General features: G+C 43.8%; 1 protein-coding gene across 5 annotated transcripts in view; it reads left to right on the forward strand.

Moving 5' to 3' along the window:
- The first annotated feature begins 458 nt into the window (after positions 1-458).
- LOC131466631 (lysine-specific demethylase 2A-like) overlaps positions 459-17,447 on the forward strand; it is an 18,437-nt gene continuing 1,448 nt past the window's right edge. The window contains exons 1-23 of one of the 5 annotated variants that reach the window (XM_058640022.1): positions 459-600; positions 2,390-2,528; positions 3,039-3,117; positions 3,207-3,253; positions 3,932-4,110; positions 4,209-4,315; positions 5,046-5,139; positions 5,755-5,908; positions 6,507-6,622; positions 6,721-6,847; positions 6,932-7,212; positions 8,267-8,344; positions 8,425-8,576; positions 8,658-8,781; positions 9,015-9,143; positions 9,275-9,358; positions 12,448-12,483; positions 12,607-12,712; positions 13,086-13,703; positions 14,179-14,341; positions 14,423-14,653; positions 15,685-15,848; positions 16,131-16,277. In XM_058640022.1, the coding sequence (XP_058496005.1) occupies positions 595-600; positions 2,390-2,528; positions 3,039-3,117; positions 3,207-3,253; positions 3,932-4,110; positions 4,209-4,315; positions 5,046-5,139; positions 5,755-5,908; positions 6,507-6,622; positions 6,721-6,847; positions 6,932-7,212; positions 8,267-8,344; positions 8,425-8,576; positions 8,658-8,781; positions 9,015-9,143; positions 9,275-9,358; positions 12,448-12,483; positions 12,607-12,712; positions 13,086-13,703; positions 14,179-14,341; positions 14,423-14,653; positions 15,685-15,848; positions 16,131-16,277 (3,361 nt within the window). In that variant the 5' untranslated portion in view covers positions 459-594. Of the gene's footprint in view, positions 601-954; positions 1,598-2,389; positions 2,529-3,038; positions 3,118-3,206; positions 3,254-3,931; positions 4,111-4,208; positions 4,316-5,045; positions 5,140-5,754; positions 5,909-6,506; positions 6,623-6,720; positions 6,848-6,931; positions 7,213-8,266; positions 8,345-8,424; positions 8,577-8,657; positions 8,782-9,014; positions 9,144-9,274; positions 9,359-12,447; positions 12,484-12,606; positions 12,713-13,085; positions 13,704-14,178; positions 14,342-14,422; positions 14,654-15,684; positions 15,849-16,130; positions 16,278-17,447 lie in introns of those variants that run through there. The other 4 variants (XM_058640019.1, XM_058640018.1, XM_058640020.1 and 1 more) reach the window with 4 other exon arrangements.

Below are 17,447 nucleotides of genomic sequence, written 5' to 3' on the forward strand. Positions count from 1 at the left end.
CGAGCTAGTCTTAGTCGGACTAACATACCTGGATAATGCGACTGTTGCCTTTTCTCCCAGATAACTGCATTGTATTGTATATTTTCTCATTTTCGGACCATTCACTATTAAAGCCTAGAACTGGCTGAGCATGAAAATCCCAAAAGACCAGCAGTTTCCAAAAATACTTGGACATTGGACAACAAAATCACACTCATGTGACGTTCAAAATCACTTAAATCGCATTCCTTCCTCACTCTGTTACTTTCAGGTCGTCTTTAAAACGCGTCTATCAGATATTCTCGTTAATTAGCAGTTGTACATGTGTACCTAATAAAGTGGCAGGTGAGTGTTGCTTTGTCACGCTCGCTGGTTTGACTGACACGTCGCCGCCACCAATCACAGGAGTCGTGCAACATATTCTAGCCAATCAGCGGCGGCCTCCTCCGAGTGCACTTCCATTAATGGAGCTACGGGCACTTCCTCGTTGGGATGCAGGCAACAGAACGTGTCCCTGCGATGTGAGCCTTCAGCGGGGAAAATACGGGAGGCAGAAGACGTCACGCGTCTCGGATAAGCACAGGCGGACGGAGGTGGAAGGATTAATGTGAAAAAATGGGGGTAGGTAACGTGAAATGTGTTATTTTAACGGCATTTTGTTATTACTAAGGGATGACTTGTTATATCGGAAGGAGGCGGCCGTTGCTTTGTCGTATCAGCGCCTGATTGGCTGCCTTCTTTGACTGATTGTTTGTCTGACCAGTAAAGGACGGCCTGTAGATCTATCAACCAATGAGGTTCGAGGTCGTTCTCCCATTGTGTGGCTATTGGTAACTTGCTAGCTTCTTTGATAATGTGTGACCAATCGCAGTTTACAAAACTGCAGCGTGATTGACACTGCTCTTGTCCAATGAATGCATCGCGTGCCCGCCTGTGATTGGTCAAATGTACACACGGGGGCGGGCCTTGGGGAAGTTTGTTATGGGAAGGAAAATGGCGGCTGTTCGGAGACCGTACTAACTTAGTACTGTGGGACTTTTACTTGCGGCAAAATGTACGCAATGTTGCCCTCGGGGGATGGAAAAATATCGTAAAGTGTGTATTTTAATATTCGAAACCGACGCCGGGCCATGTTTTAGTTACCTTATATTAGTTGGACGCGTTTTTTTATACAGAAGACAAGGAACAAAGCTGGAGTAGTCAGTCAGTGAAGAAGCTATAACGATAAATGAATAATAACTTCCTGTAAGTGTTCAAGTTAGTGTATTAAACCTCCAAGTTTGGGACGTTAACGTGGATAATGTTTGCAGTTTTACAAAGTCAACAAAGAGCGTGTTGTAGTCCCAGTAACTATCACTCTTCTGTAGTTACGTTAGCGCGGTACGACCGCTGGAAAAAGCCCGTGAACACACGCCTTCCTGCCGCTTGTTTACTCTCTGGTGGAGCCATGTGGTGGTGGTGTTGCCCGGGTACAGAGTAGTCCCACTCTCATGGGCGTTTTTTATTGTTGTTGTTGTTGTTTTTTTATTATTCGCGTTAAACACCTCTGTCGGAGACAGATTTGATCGTTTTCCCAGAGCTAATGGATGATTCAAAGCCACGGTTCAGCACAAGACTGGTGAGTTTGTTGTTACTATCAGACAACAATGCTGTTCTGAACTCACAACCAGGGAAACTACTACTACTACTACTACTACTACTACTACTACTGCTGCTGCTAATACCAATACATGTTGTTTATGGCGTTTATAAGAGTAAAAAACAATAAAAACAGGCAACATTTAACAATTAAAGCACAGTGGTGTTTAAGATTAAAATGTTTCTTAAAAAGAAGTGTTTTTAGTCCTTCTTTAAAAACGGTTTATTGTGTATCTGACCAATACTGACATCACCTAGATCGAGTTTTAACCAGTGTATATACAGTGATTGAATGGTAAATGGTTTGTATTGATATAGCACTTTTGTAGTCACTACAGTTTTGCCATTCACCCATTCCCTCTCATACAGCACATTTCCTATCACTCATCATTCATGCCCATCATTCACACGCTGCCAACACAGCCGTCAGAAGATTCATGGGCTCACCCAAGGACCCACAACCTTCGTTTTGTAAGGGACTCGCTCTACCACTGAGCTACCGTTGCCCCACATCTTATGACACTTTCCCATTATACAGTTCTATGTATAAATGGAACCTGCTAGCGAGCGTGTATCATTACTAGAGGTAAACCAGTGAATCAATCGCGATTTGTACAATATTTGGTGGGGTCTGATGACAAATCCTTTTTGAGGATCCTTCCTTGACTTTGACCTACTTCACTCTGTTCTGACTTTTGGATGATATGAACTGACTCTTTTCTGTTGTCATTAAATCTTTTCCACGCTCCTTCACGTTTGTTTGTTTTTTTAGCGGGCGGGTACCCGGCGACGTTACCATGACGATGGCATTTCAGATGAGGAGATCGATGGAAGAAGGACGTTTGACCTGGAGGAGAAAGTCACCAGTCAGAGGTTCACCTCTGACCGTGTCATTCGCATGGAAGGAAAAGGTAAAGGAGCACAGACAGTGAGCTTCACATTGTTTGCGTATAAATGTTGGGGCTTTGTTCTCATTGTTCTTCCCAGTGTTGACGAGGCTTTATAAAGTTAATTGATTCCAAAGTTGGACTAAGAAAAGGAAAGGATTTTTTTTGCTTTCTTATTTTCATTATTTCCCCACAACTCTTGATGTGAGGCACTTGGGCATGAATGTGTCACACAATATGTGCAGTAACATGTTTGTTTGAACATGATTAGGCCTTAATTTTTTTGTCTACCGGTGCCTAAGTAAACACAAAACAGACAGGAAGTTCTGGAATTATTAAAAAAAAATCAACAGAACAACATGGGATTCTTTAGTCTTTGAGAGATGCAGTTTATTCTGATATGTTCTCTTATAAAGAGGAATCTTTCCTCACTCATGTGGCTCATGTATCTAGATACATAAAGAATTATTCCCTAAAGGAGAGAGGCTCAGTCACCTCTAAATAAAACCTATGTTTGTTCTTTGCACTGCTCAGACTTCACATATGAGTTCGTCCAGAGATGTGGTCTGAGGGAACCGCTCATCTTTGAGAAGCCCGAAGGACTGGGACTCAAGTAGGCACCGTTTTCTTTTCAATCTATATAATATGAGTGACGCGGTGATGGTGGTGGTGAGGATTGATTATTGACATTCTGTTCTGTAGGATGCCCGAGCCTGACTTCAGCGTCAACGATGTCAAGATGTTTGTGGGTAAGATGAAGTTTTAGCCCATTCACTCATCACCTGCTGTGAGATAAATGTGACTTTGATCTAGTGTTTTTTTTCTCTTTTGCATGATTAAGTTTATGTAATTATAAACATTTATTTTTACCAACAGTCATTAATACCAACTCAAAAGTATTCCATCCATCCATTATTTACCGCTTTATCCTCAGTAATATTACAGGTTTAATATTATTCTGTAAAAAAAAAAAAACAAGATGAAAAGACTTTTGAGAACATCATTTCCAGGTTTGGTAATCTCTGAATGTGAACATTTTCTAATCTCAGCATGCAAAAATGTTCTAATCTTGGAATGTGAACATGTTCAATCTCGGAATACTCACATTTTCTAAACTCAGAATGTGAATGTTTTCAAATCTCTGAATGTGAATATTTTCTAATCTCTGAATGTTCTGTATTGGTACAACGATCGTGGTTCCATCCATTCCAGTTTTCCCATTCCACATTTTTGTTATAATATTTGATAAATAAATGCATAAATCAACAACAAAATTAATAATAATAAAAATAAAGCATAAATAAGCCAAACTATATGTATGGTAAAAATAACGAAATAATTTGACAACTGAGTTACACTCGTGACCTTTTTTAAATTAGACCCACAGAAAACTTAACTTCTTATCTTATATCTGAACACGGCCTCAGGTAGCAGACGTATGATTGACGTGATGGACGTGACCACTCAGAAGGGGACAGAAATGTCCATGGCGCAGTGGGCGCGCTACTATGAGACGCCGCCCCCTCAGAGAGACAAGCTGTATAACGTCATCAGCCTGGAGTTCAGCCACACCAAGCTGGAGAACCTGGTCAGGAGACCGACCACGGTACGTCCTCACACCCTTCTGTGGAAGGGCCCGCTCTGATGTGTTAGACGCAACCCATTTGTTTCTCACCGTGGCGTCCTTTTTGTCCTTGTGTCCAGGTGGATTTAATAGACTGGGGAGACAAGATGTGGCCTCGTCACCTGAAGGAGAGACAGAGAGACTCGACAAACTCCATCAGTGACATGCAGTATCCCAAAGTACAGAAGTAAGTCCTCTTTGTTGACTGTTGGTCCTTTTCCACTAAGGTCCCGCCTCGCCTCGCCTCGCCTCGGCACGACATGGTTTAGGTTGCGATTCCATTACAATAGTGCTTCCTCAATGTGGGCGGAGTCATTGTACGGCTGCATGAAACTTGCGGCTGCAGTGACTTTGTTTTACACACAGGAGTGACTGGTGACTTATATAGCAGGTGTTTTCAGTGTAACTGAATCATTAGAATCAGTTACAGTTAAAACGATTAGTTCAGTTCTTCCTCCATGAGCGGAGCACAGACTCTGTCTGACACAGTCACTGGACTGAGACAGAGCGGCAGGGCTTGTGATGCTGTCACTAAATCCACCAGACTCCTTTGTTAAATAATGAGATATACTGACGTCCCTTCCTGTGACGATGCTCTGACCAGTCAGTGGCCGGCAGTCTGACGACATCACGCATGGTGTTGCCTCAGCTCGCTCTGAACCTCGTCAGAGCAGGTACCTGGTACCAGGTACTATGCTAGTGGAAATGCAATTTAGCCGTGCTGTGCCGAGGCGAGGCGGTGGAAACACGCCATTTGTCTTTGGTCCATGAAAGATGTCGCTGGATAAATGACACAAGTCTGCATCTTATTTGCGCCCGTGATCTGGTTTTAAAAGTCCCTGTGAAGCAAATACAGAGTTTCCAGAGTTTCCAGAGCTTCTTCACACATAGTTGTGTCTGGTGTTGTGTTTGTGCAGATACTGTCTGATGAGTGTCGAGGGCTGCTACACTGACTTTCACATCGACTTTGGAGGGACGTCGGTGTGGTATCACATACTAAGAGGAAGCAAGGTGAGACCAGAGGCCCATTATTGGCTCTTTTTTAATGATCTTCACTGGCAGGTGTCACAGAATATTTAGCCGCTTAACAGGCATGTGCAGGCCAGCCAGTTTGTGTATATATGTATATCTACATCTGCCGTTACATGAATTGTTGTGTCAATTTCACGACAGAAGAGACAGAATGACCTCTGCAGTTGGGCGCACACATGAAATCTTTATATCAGGATCAGTAATCATCCCAAACACTCTCGATATATCGGCCAAGAAGTTCATTACTGTCCGTTCCTAGTTTTTATCTGCGTAGTTGATTTCTTTGAAGGATTTAATTGAAATAAGTAGAGAGCAGCAGACAAATAAATGCATTTAGTTATATATATATATATATATATATATATATATATATATATATATATATATATATATATATATATATATTGTGTGTATATGTATGTTTGTATATATGTGTGTGTGTATATGTATGTATATATGTATGTATATATATATATATATATGCTGCCTCAAACTCCATTCACTGAAGACAAACGCAGCTATAAATGTTGTGCAGTCAAATGAATGTGCAGTTCATGTCATGTCGTAGCTCAGTGTGCACCTGTGTGTTTGCAGGTGTTCTGGCTAATCCCGCCCACACCTCCCAACCTTGAGCTGTACGAGAACTGGGTTCTGTCGGGGAAACAGGGCGACGTTTTCCTGGGAGATCGAGCGACAGACTGTCAGAGGATTGAACTGAAGCAGGGCTTCACCTTCATCATCCCATCAGGTATCTCATGCACTTTTTTTAAACCTTGTAAAGTCGCCTTGTCTTTACAAAATGTACAGTGTTATTGGTGTTGTAGATGGCTTTACTTAATTCAGTCCTCTAAAGCAGAGATCTGAAGGTTCGGCCCTCAGTTTAAGAAAAATAATCTATATTTGAAGATAAAAACGATCTAACTTTGTCTTCATAAGATGTTACAGCTTGCTTAACAAGCTAAAACAATGTTTTTAAAACAATGTATTTAACACAATCATCCCAGTTTGTATTAAATGAAAACATTCCAAATATAAGGAATTCTAAATCAAGTAAAGGAAGACTCATTTTAAGTAAACATAGTTTCTTTGCATGTGATAGAAGTACAACGTTCTTACATTTTGGCGAGTTTTGTCTGGTTTTTGACCTCATTTTACGGAACATCACTGTCTGAAAGTGGCTGCAGATTTACATGCTACTATTAAGTTTTGTGGCCAAGCAAAATTTCCTTCCTTAAACAATTAAAGAATATTTGGCTTATATCTTGTGGGGCTGGTTTTGCAGTGTACAAAAATTTAACTAACCCTTTTAATGTGTGTGTGTGTGTGTGTGTGTGTGTTGCATCCAGGTTGGATTCATGCTGTCTACACTCCTCTGGACTCTATGGTGTTTGGAGGAAACTTCCTGCACAGCTTCAACATCCCCATGCAGCTCAACATCTGTAACATCGAGGATCGAACACGGGTCAGTTCAGCTCAATACTCGACCCGTGACCCGCGTGACCCGTGACCCGTGACCCGTGACCTGTGAGTGACGATCCCGTTTCTCATGTTTCTCTGCAGGTGCCGGTGAAGTTCCGTTACCCCTTCTACTACGAGATGTGCTGGTACGTGTTGGAGCGTTACATCTTCAGCATGACCAAGACGTCCTACCTAACCCCAGAGTTCCAGAAACACTCGCTGGGCGTCGGTATGAACGCGCGCTCGCACTGATCAGGCAGACTGTGCACTGTGTGGAGTTGTTCTGTGTAAACCTTTGTTTACCCTCCGTCAGGTCTGAAGAAGCCGAGCGGCTCAGATGCAGCAATTGAGCAGGTGAAGGAGGAGGAGGAGGATGATGAAGACGATGAGGATGATGACGACGACGACGACGAAGACAGTGATGAAGATCCTCCAGAGCAGCAGTCAGAGAAGACGGCCGTTAAAGTTCACCTGACTCCCTTTGAGATGGAGGGACTGTGGAACCTGCTGGGCAAACTGGAGTCTCTGCCCTCCAACAAGAAGTGTGTGCCAGCAGGGATTCACAACGCCCCAGCACTCATGACGCACATCAAGGTAGGACTCTGAGTACAAATGTTCCCAGCTGGTGTTAAAATGATCCTGGATGTGTTGTGATGGCCGTTCCATGCAAGTATGCAGTATTCAGACGTCGTCTCTAATGAGTCGAATAATTGTCCAAAAATCAGTTCCTGAGCTGTTCCTATTTGTTAATTTCAAGAGGAAAGGCCAAGGTTACGCCGCTCGTTGCAAGCGGGGCTGTTCACCCCCAACAACGCTGCCAAACTTTAACTATGTCATATCTTGATGCATAAAACCACATTTTTAACTTCTAAATGACTCATTTCTCTCCCCAAATGATCTTAGAAGTGCTTTTAATGTGACTCGGGGAAAGATTTATTTCTAGTTTTTACTTCAATTGTGTATTTTCTCCATAGACGTGTCGTCTTACATCACATAAGACGCCTCACGATCACAAGTATATACTCACTAATCCTCGTCTGTGGGGAATTGACTTTTCACTTTTCACGTCTTAAAGAAGCAACTTTAAGATTTAAGAAAGTAACTGTGTAAAGAAAGCATAACAAAACTCAAATGTGGATTGTCCAAATGGTGTTCCACACGAGTCCAAGGTGACGGTGGACGTTAAGTTGTTTTTTTACATGTCTGATTTAAAAGATTAGTTTCTCACTGTGTTTGAGTTATCATTCAGAGCCCTACTCGCACTGCTGTGACATGAAATAAGATTTTAGCGGTAAGAAAAAAGGGGGCATGCGTTGATAAGTCGTCAACGTTTGAGTGCTCGCTGTGTTAAAACAAGACCACGACAGGTTGAGAGGACGTCAGCTGAGCAGGCCGTCTCTAAACTGTCCTCCCGAAGGATCACATTCACAGACATGTGCGTCAGCAAACCACCTCAGAATGTGGTTTTTGTGATCTGATTTAAAAACAGATTCTAGATGGGTCAGGTGCGTTCACATCTGTACTCAGAGCTGCCCTCGTGTCCCACAGACCTGACAGCAGTGTGTGGCTCTGTAATAAGCGCCTTCTTGCTGATTTTAAAGTAAGTGATTTTTCTTCTGTCACCTCTCTCGTCTCTGCCGTCCTGCAGGCGCTCCTCAAAGAACACGCCAACGACAATCCCAAACTGTCCTACACAGGAAAACCCATCGTCAAGTGGCCAAAACGGGTGAGCAACTGTTTGATTTTCAGAGTTGATGGTGTGTTTGACAAATACTGAATGTTGTACTTATTATACATAAACATTAGTGTTTCCTCTCCTCCCCTCACCAGCCCTCATGGTACCAGCCGCCTCCTCCTCCACCGCCTCCTCCTCGTCCTAAAGTGGTCACCACGCCTGTCACCCCGCGACCACAGAAACCAGCCTCCTCCATGTCTGTGCTGAGGCGACGCAGAGTCAGGTGTGTGTGTGTGTGTGTGTGTGTGTGACACAGTGACACTGTGACAGTGCAGGTGCCTTTAACGTGGTTGTGTAACTGTAGGTGTAAGCGCTGTGAAGCCTGCATGAGGCCAGAGTGTGGAGAGTGCAACTTCTGCAGAGACATGAAGAAGTTTGGAGGACCAGGGAAGCTGAAGCAGACGTGTGTTCTCCGACAGTGTCTGTCTGTGAGTCACTGAGCCTTTTTAACAATCTAACTAGACTTCATTCAGACTCTGTTAGTACATGAAGAGAATGAAATGTGTTTCTATAGGTGTGGGTTTGCAGCCCTTTTTGAGACACAAATATTACACAATAGAATAACTTTACAGTACATCATAGTGTATATTGACATGTGGTATACGTTGGTAAAAGACTTGTGTTAAAACCATTCAATAACAAAGCACTGTGGTGCTTGCAGCCGGGCCTCCCTCTGTCTGCAGTGTGTGAGATCTGCAAGGAGCCCAATCAAGAGGAAAGTGGAGACCCGTCGCTCATCCTGATGGAATGTTCCAACTGTGCACAGATCGCTCACCCTGCCTGCCTCACGGTACAACACACACACACACACACACACACACACACACACACACACACACAAGCTTTGGCTTCTTGGATGTTTTTAAATATGGTTCCATTGAGTTCACCTTTTTAATCATTCGTCTGCATCTGTTGCTGAAGATCCAGGGCGAAGGACTGGTGAACAAAGACCTGCCCAGCTGTTGGGAGTGTCCAAAGTGTGTCCAAGGAATCACTGACCAAGAGGTAAAACCACACACACACACACAGGTTCACACAGCTATCCGTTTAAGAACTGAACCATTGATTTCTAACCACAACCCTCAATAATTTCCTTAGAAATATAGGTTTTGAGGGACTTCTGGTCCTGACAGGGTCAGTGTTTATGCCAGAAAATGTCCTTTAAAGAGGCCACAAAAACAAGAAAACACACACACACACACACCGCGTGATACCTAACCTTAACAGATAACCAGTTAATACCAAACCGTTACCTTAAAGGGTAACTAAACCGCCTCTTCTGGACCTAACTCCCCACCAATCAATGGTTGATTTTGAGAAATTGCCGAGATGTGGCCTGAAAGCAGAGTGGAATTGAAATTTGAAATGCAGTAGCTGTCATTTGACCAGAGAGGGCAGTAGATTCACAACATGTGCCATTTTTAATACTTTTTACACACACACACACTGGTGGTTCAGGGGTTTAGTTACACTTTAACCTCACCATGATTCAAATCTCAGCCCTAAACTTAAACCTGTTCCTCAGAAATGAGGTTCTGCCTCATTGGGACCAGTTTTGGTCTCCATGGTCCTGACAAGGTTGGCGTTGAACAGGTTTTAAAGTGGTCATAAATACAAGAACTCACACACACACTGTTGCAGAGTCACTTGCGACCTTTCAACCTATCATTCTCACAGCTGGTGGCAGTGCATCATGGCTAACGGGTATTGTGTGTTTCTTTGTCTGTCTGTTTCCATCTTTGATTTGATGTTATTTCTTTTTCTGTTTTTCTTTTTGGTTGCTTTTTGTTTTTTTGATTTCCTTTCTTCACTTTCATTTTAACTCCGTCAGTCGTCAGGCAGCGATGACATGTTGGCTGCCAGCCACCAGCACATCCGGCCCCGCGGCCCCCTGGTCCTCAGGCTGGGCCCCGGACCCTCTGCTACCATAGGGGGTCCCGTGGGCTCCCAGCAGGATGGGGAGGTGGTTCGCTGTGGCTTCTTCCCTCCTCCTCTTCCTTCCTGCTCTTCCTCCTCCTCCTCCTCCTCCTCAGCATCACTTCTAATGGTGGCGGCCCCTCTGCCTTCTCAGCCAATCAGCTCGAGACTGGTGAGAGGAGCCGCCTGCTGTGCTCTGCGTACACGACAACCCTCTTTGTGTTTCTTTCTTTTCCATCTTCTTGAAGAGAAGAGACGCTTCTCTTTTACTGTGATTCTGTGACGCTTGTCACGCTCTCTGAAAGAGGAGTGCCTCTTTTCTCACACTACACGTGTTCTAAATGATTTTTCAAAGCTTAGACGATAAAAGAAGAAGGTGCAGTTGAATGAACTGTGTTAAATGTGTTTGTTAACATGGCATACAGTCCAGACTGGATGTGTGTTGACACGTGCGGCACTTTTCCACTGGGCAGCTCCAGCGTGACTCTGCACGGCTCAGTTACTCAGTACTTCCTTAAAGTGGGCAGAGTCGTCTTAGTAACGGCTGCGTGAAACTGTCGTGACGTGGTTTTCTACGCGACACAAACACAAACGAGGGACTTGTGGGTGAAAGTGAATCATTAGTTGAGATGAGTTGACGGAATAGTTCAGTCCTTTAGTCGCTGAAGTGTAATAGCAGTGAACGTGGTCACGATGGTGCCGTCTCTAAATCCACCAGACTCTCCTGATAAATAAGACATTTTACACATTTGCTTTTCTTGTGTCGGACGTCGCGCTCATGACTCTTCAGTGATGACACTCTATGTCCAATCAGTGGGATTTAGGATTATAAGTAGATTTTGGAACTATAAGCAGTATTTTTAAGTCTTTTTTTAACTAATCTACAGTTGGACATCGTTGCCTTTGATGTCGCACTCATGACCCTTCAGTGACGACACTCTCTGACCAATCAGTGACCTTCAGTCTGTTGACGTCACATTTTAGTGAGAGCAGGAACTAAAAAAGGTTCTGTCACTGATGGAAAAGCAGAAACACTGAGTGGAGCCGTGCCGAGTGGTGCTGGAAGTGGTTTTCTCGTTTGGCACAGCTGTGTAAATCTCTCCTCTGACGTTTCATCTTCATCCCTTGGACCAAAACATCTTCTCCTTGTTTCTCTCTCTTGAAATTTTTTCCACCTTTCTGCTTCACTACGACTTCATCAAATCCATCCGTCACCAAAACTAAGAAGAAGCCGCACGGATGTGTAGGGCTCAGTTTTTCTGATTCGTACCGATTTTTTTTTTTTAAATTTAGATCCAACTTGGAGTCATAAGATCAGTCTTTTAGTGCGTGGCCGTTTTCTGTGCAGTGAAGAACCAGACCACTCTTTAATGTCTTAACGTCACTGTTGTCTTCTTCTGATGAGGAAAGAGAACGTGGATTCAGGCCAAGCTCTCATTTGGATTGTAGGATTGACATTTTGATATTTTTAGTTTAAATGATCTACGACAACTGTACTGTAGAGCCGCACTGTGTCGTCATGTTAAATAAATAAATGTGTTAGTGTAACTTCTCATAAAAACATGAATATTTTGATGACGCACCAGGTTAGAGATCCACATTTTATCAAGTTTATCAGATTCAAATCCATTTAGGAAATCACTGACGATATCCAGTCCTACAGATAACAAAACATTATATGACATGTATATAATATAATAGAACATTATATGACATATATAATAATATAATAGAACATTATATGACATATATATATATATATATATATATATATAAACATTATATGACATATATAATAATATAATAGAACATTATATGACATATATAATAATATAATAGAACATTATATGACATATATATATATATAATATAATAAAGCATTATATGACATATATATATATATAAACATTATATGACATATATAATAATATAATAAAACATATGACATATATTATAATATAATAGAACATTATATGACATATATATATATATATAATATAATAAAGCATTATATGACATATATAATAATATAATAAAACATTATATGACGTATATAATAATATAATAAAACATTATTTTTATATATATATAATAAAGCATTATATGAATTCAAATCTGTCATGAGAATCACACAGAACTGAACGTTTGTGTTTGATGTTTTCTTTCCTCTTCCTCAGCAGTCGAGAGGCGACAAAGGTGACGGACTTCCAGTGGTGAGTTTAAATCACAACATCTCACATCTCAACCATTTAGTGAAATTCTCCAAAAAAAAAAATCTCTCTCTCCCTCTGTGTCTCTCTCTGATTCTCTCTCTCTCTCCCTCCTTCCATCTCCAGAAACGTAAATCCTCGACCCTGCTGGACGCCCGCATGGCAAAGATCTACAGAGGTCAGAGACACAACCGAGACGGGGACGATTCAGGCAGCGATGACGATGATGAAGGTTTGTCTCTTGCATGTGCTAACCTTGGTTTAGTGTAAAATCGCCCCTTGAAATAAATATCACTTAGACTTATTGACTGATTTATTTATATTGACATTTTAATGGATCTTCTCCACTCATCAATCATTTCAAATAAAATGTATTCAGTTTATTGTTATTTAAAATAAAATGTATCGCACATTTTATAGTTTTCTACTACTTAGTAGAATAAAATTCACATTTAGAGTATGTGTGTGTCAATTTACACAGATTATTTGTTTATAAAAAATGGTGTGGGATTAATTTAGTCGTTGATTTTTTTAAGGAAACCTCATGTAAATATTTATTTTTTGTCGTCTTCTATGAGTCTCATCCGTCACTCTTGACTCCGCAGCCTCTCAAAGACGAAAGATTGCGCTCCAGGCTCGAGGGGGGGGCCACTCCTCCAGACGGGGCTTCGTCACAAACAGGAGGGGCCTGATGAGAGGAGGCTCCGCCCAGAGAGGAAGCAGCAGAGGCGGTCTCGTCGGGTCCGGCTCCTCCATGCTCAAGCTGAAGCGAGGGGTGGGCGCGAAGGAGAGCGGGCGCCGGGGACGAGGGGTGAGGCTGCGTGGAGGCTCCCGGATGCAGCGCAGAGGAGACGAGTCGGACGAGTCGGACGACGACGATGATGACGACGAGGACGACGAGGAAGACGATGACGAGGAGGAGGACAGCGAAGACGGCGGCAGGGACCAGCGGCACCGCCACCACAGGAGGAGGCACAGGGCCGACGACGACGACGACAACGAGGACAGCGAAGGCCAAGAGTTTGACCCCGAGGAGGACGAGATGGACACGCTGGAGGACGAAGAGGAGGAGGATGAGGAGGAGGAGGCGGAAGACGACGGACGCTGGGACTCGGACCCTGAACCCCCGGTCCTCCTGATGTCTGACCCTAACGATGACCTGCTGAGTGGCTCTTATCTGACTGTCACCCTACAGCGCCCCCACAAGGCCAAGAGACAATCTGGTAAGACTTCACTCATCAATTTATACTTCAACTAAAACTCCACAAACATGATCACAGTAAAAGATCACAAGTATCTGTTGTGTGATAAATGTTTGATGATTAAAAACTGAAGCTAAAGTTGAAGAAATGAGAAGATTAAACACTTGTTGTGCGTTACATTTGTCGTCAGAACTTTATGTCCTTAACATCACTACCACACAAACACGACTACAGTTATAGTTGATGGCACTTCTGTCTCACAGTCAGTCACACGATACAGTTTCATTTTTAACCGTAGACACGTTGCTACAATGTTTATGTGCATAAAATAATCCCACATCAGTCGACCTCTGTTGTAAGTTAATGGGTAAAAAAGGTCAAACTGTGAAAAGCAGCTTGGACTGGTCGTCCGATCGTGTTTGAAGCTGCTTTTACATCCATGTAAACACTGAATGGAACAGTGCATCACTGCTGAATGAGTCGTGTCTCCGCTCAGGCTCCATCGTTCCAAAGCTGGAAGCGGCCATGGGTGTGAGGACGGCGTCAGTGAGCTCCGGTGTTCAGAGCTTCGTCCAGAGAAAGACGACGCTGTCCAAGGCTTCACGGCTGCGGAACGCCGACACGGCGGCAGACAGCGTCACGCTGCGAGGCCCCGGCAGGTAAACGCTGCACACGGCCCAGTAACGCTGTGGTAACGGCACTGAGACCGCATTCAAATCCTCTGGTTTATAATGTCGCAGGCCTCGTATGCGCGGTAACCACGGAGACAGAGGGACCAGAGACTGCTCGGCGTCGTCCTCTGAGGAACGGGAGGGAGCGTCCCCTCCGATGCCGTCCTCCCTGCTGTCTGTGCTGTCCTTCAAGGAGGACGAGAAAGGAGGGGAGAAGGAGGTGTGGGTGTCCGTGTTCAGGTACCTGAGCCGAGCAGAGCTGCTGGCCTGCATGACCGTCTGCAAGGCCTGGTACAAGTGGTACGTCTCACATCTGTCCCGCAACACACACACACACGCACACACACACACACAGCACCCACAGTCTGTGTTTGTATGAGATACACGACACAGACGCACGTGGAAGAACGCCTTTGATCTACAGCTCCAGTATTTCCCTCTCTCTCCCTCTCGTACACCAAAGTCCACAGAGAAAATCCTGGTTTTTAACACTGCAGTGCACAGACAGTGTTAATCCACTGCTGCCTCCATCACTAACGTCCTCAGTGTTTCTGTGTTTGTAATCCTGTAATCTACGGCAGCAGTAGATGAGCAGCTACTGTTTCTCCATGAGGTAAAATCGCTGATTTTCTCTCTGGACTTTGGTGTTGGAGCGTGAGAGAGAGCGGTGAGATAAAGCAGCAGACGTGTTCTGACGTAAGAATCAGGTTTAAAACATCGTTTAATCACTAAAATCCACACTCATACAGCCACACTTAAACCCGGTCGACTGGTCGATTAATCAGTCGATACGTTCTGGTTCCACTCAAATTCTGATAATGTGTTTCATACAGTCTTAGGTTAATTTGATTTCATCTGGAGGAATGTACCAAGTGCTAATGGGGGTGTTTTCAGAGCAGCCCTGTTCCACAGATCACAGCGTGTCTTCAGAGAACACGCCCCTTGTTTTCAGTATTTTGGATTAGTCCAACCCACAGGAGACAGAAAGACTCCAGAACGTGTGGTGGTTTTATTTCATGTTGAGCTACAGTCAGTCGTCCTCTAACATGTCACAGACGTCTCAGCGTGGCAGCGATTTAAAAAAAAGTCAAATGCAACAGTTTGCATATACAAACATACAAACATGGCATATCATATAAAAACAAAAAAAATAAGCTAACTTGTCTTTGTTCTGTTGCTCCGTCTGTTTTGAGTACATGATCAAATCAGAATTGTCATATTTCAACGGTTTAGTCTCATAATCGTTGACTCGTGACGGCAGCGATCTGGTCGATTTTGAGTGGAAATGTCAGGGCTTCAGTCGACCATGAGTTTCTTCTCTCTCTGTGCAGGAGCTGTGACAAGCGTCTGTGGAGCCACTTGGACGTGAGCCGGTGCAGCCCGCTCAGTAATCAGGCTCTGGCAGGGATCGTCAAACGCCAGCCCGTCTCTCTGGACCTGTCCTGGACTCCACTGGCCAAGAGACAGCTCAACTGCCTGCTCACCAGGCTGCCAGGTACAAGCTCGCTCGTCACTTTTTATCCTACATTTTTAAAATGGGTTGAAACGTTGAAGACGTTTAGTTTGTCCACTGCAGGCTCAGTCGTCCAAAATGTCCACTTCCTTTAGAGCCGACCTTCTCCTGATACGCTCTTACTCTGTCATTTTATCTTCAATTTCTGCTGCTGCTGCTGTCTGAAGTCATTGCTGCTGCTGCTGCTGCTGCAGCCTGAGCAGGGGAAACCTGCTGACGCTCTCTGACTGTGTCTGTGTTGATTTTGTGTTTGTTTGGGTCCAGGTCTGCGTGAGCTGAGGGTGACTGGTCTGTCCTGGTCTTGTCTGTCGGCGCTGGTCTCTCCCACGCTGCCCTGCCTGCGGCTGCTGGACCTGCGCTGGTGCGACGGCCTCGACGACACTCAGATCAAAGAGATGGTCTCTCCCCCGGGTCAGTGGCAGCAGAACGCGTGTGTGCGTGCGTGCGTGTGCGTGTACGTGCGTGTGTGTGTGTGTGTGTCTTGTCTGGACAAACACACACAGAGAGCAGAGGACGCTGCTCGGGACGTCACATTTATAGATTCTCTTGGTACGATTATTGTCGGAGAATCGATCGCGATAATTATACGTTCATTGATTTCACAACACTATGAATGTGTAAAATCACATGAACACTCATTTATTTATATGTTTTGATGCCAACGTAACAAAATAATGGAGCAAATACACTGAACTATTATAAAGGAACCATTCTTAACCCTCCAGTGGAAATAATGTTTAAATGATTGAAATCATCATTTCTCATTTATAGTTTCTATTAATCGTTTTAATAATGTATCTATTTGCATGTGGCCAGATATAAAACGGTTTGTTTATTTCATGTTTAAATGACGACACAAACACATTTGTAATAAACGAAACGTCACACGTCGCGTTTACTCGTCATGTGACACTGAAAGACGAACATGTGACACGCTAACATTTCGTTAGTTAGTGGAACATGAACGTCATTTAACTCCTCCCCTCTGGTCAAACATGTGACTCGTGCAGGCTGCCGCACCGTCATCCACGATGACACCTTGTTTATTTTTAATTTGATGCTCTTTGTTGGAGGGAAAACTGCACTGAACTTTGTGAACCACCTCATAAATGGTTCATCTTTTGTGACGTGTTGAGGAAACGTTACGATGAATGTAACGCAGTGTTTGATGCTGCGATTAATCGTGAAAATCAAGTCGTCGTAACGTCTTTGACGACGTTGTTCATTTCATCATGTTTTCGTTACTTACATCTTAAGGTGAACTCTGTGTAAATATATGGAGAATCCACAAAAGAACCAGTGATTTGGAACCCTAAATCTCTGGAAACTCAAAATTACAGATGCACTGAAAATTCAGCCGCCAAAACATTTCGGCCAAAAATGGCATTTTGGTTTAACTTTTGACGCCAAAACAACACGAGCCAAACACACGACGCTGTGATGACGCGCGCCCGTCTGTTCCTGTCACAGGACGCGACGTGAGACACGCACCGAGTAACTGCACACAGTGCTGATGGTGTGTGTGTGTGTGTGCGTGTGTGTGTGTGTGTGCGTGTGTGTGCGTGTGTTTGTGCGTGTGTT

The sequence above is a fragment of the Solea solea genome, chromosome 10 (assembly GCF_958295425.1).
Source record: "Solea solea chromosome 10, fSolSol10.1, whole genome shotgun sequence".
Taxonomy (NCBI): Eukaryota; Metazoa; Chordata; class Actinopteri; order Pleuronectiformes; family Soleidae; genus Solea; species Solea solea.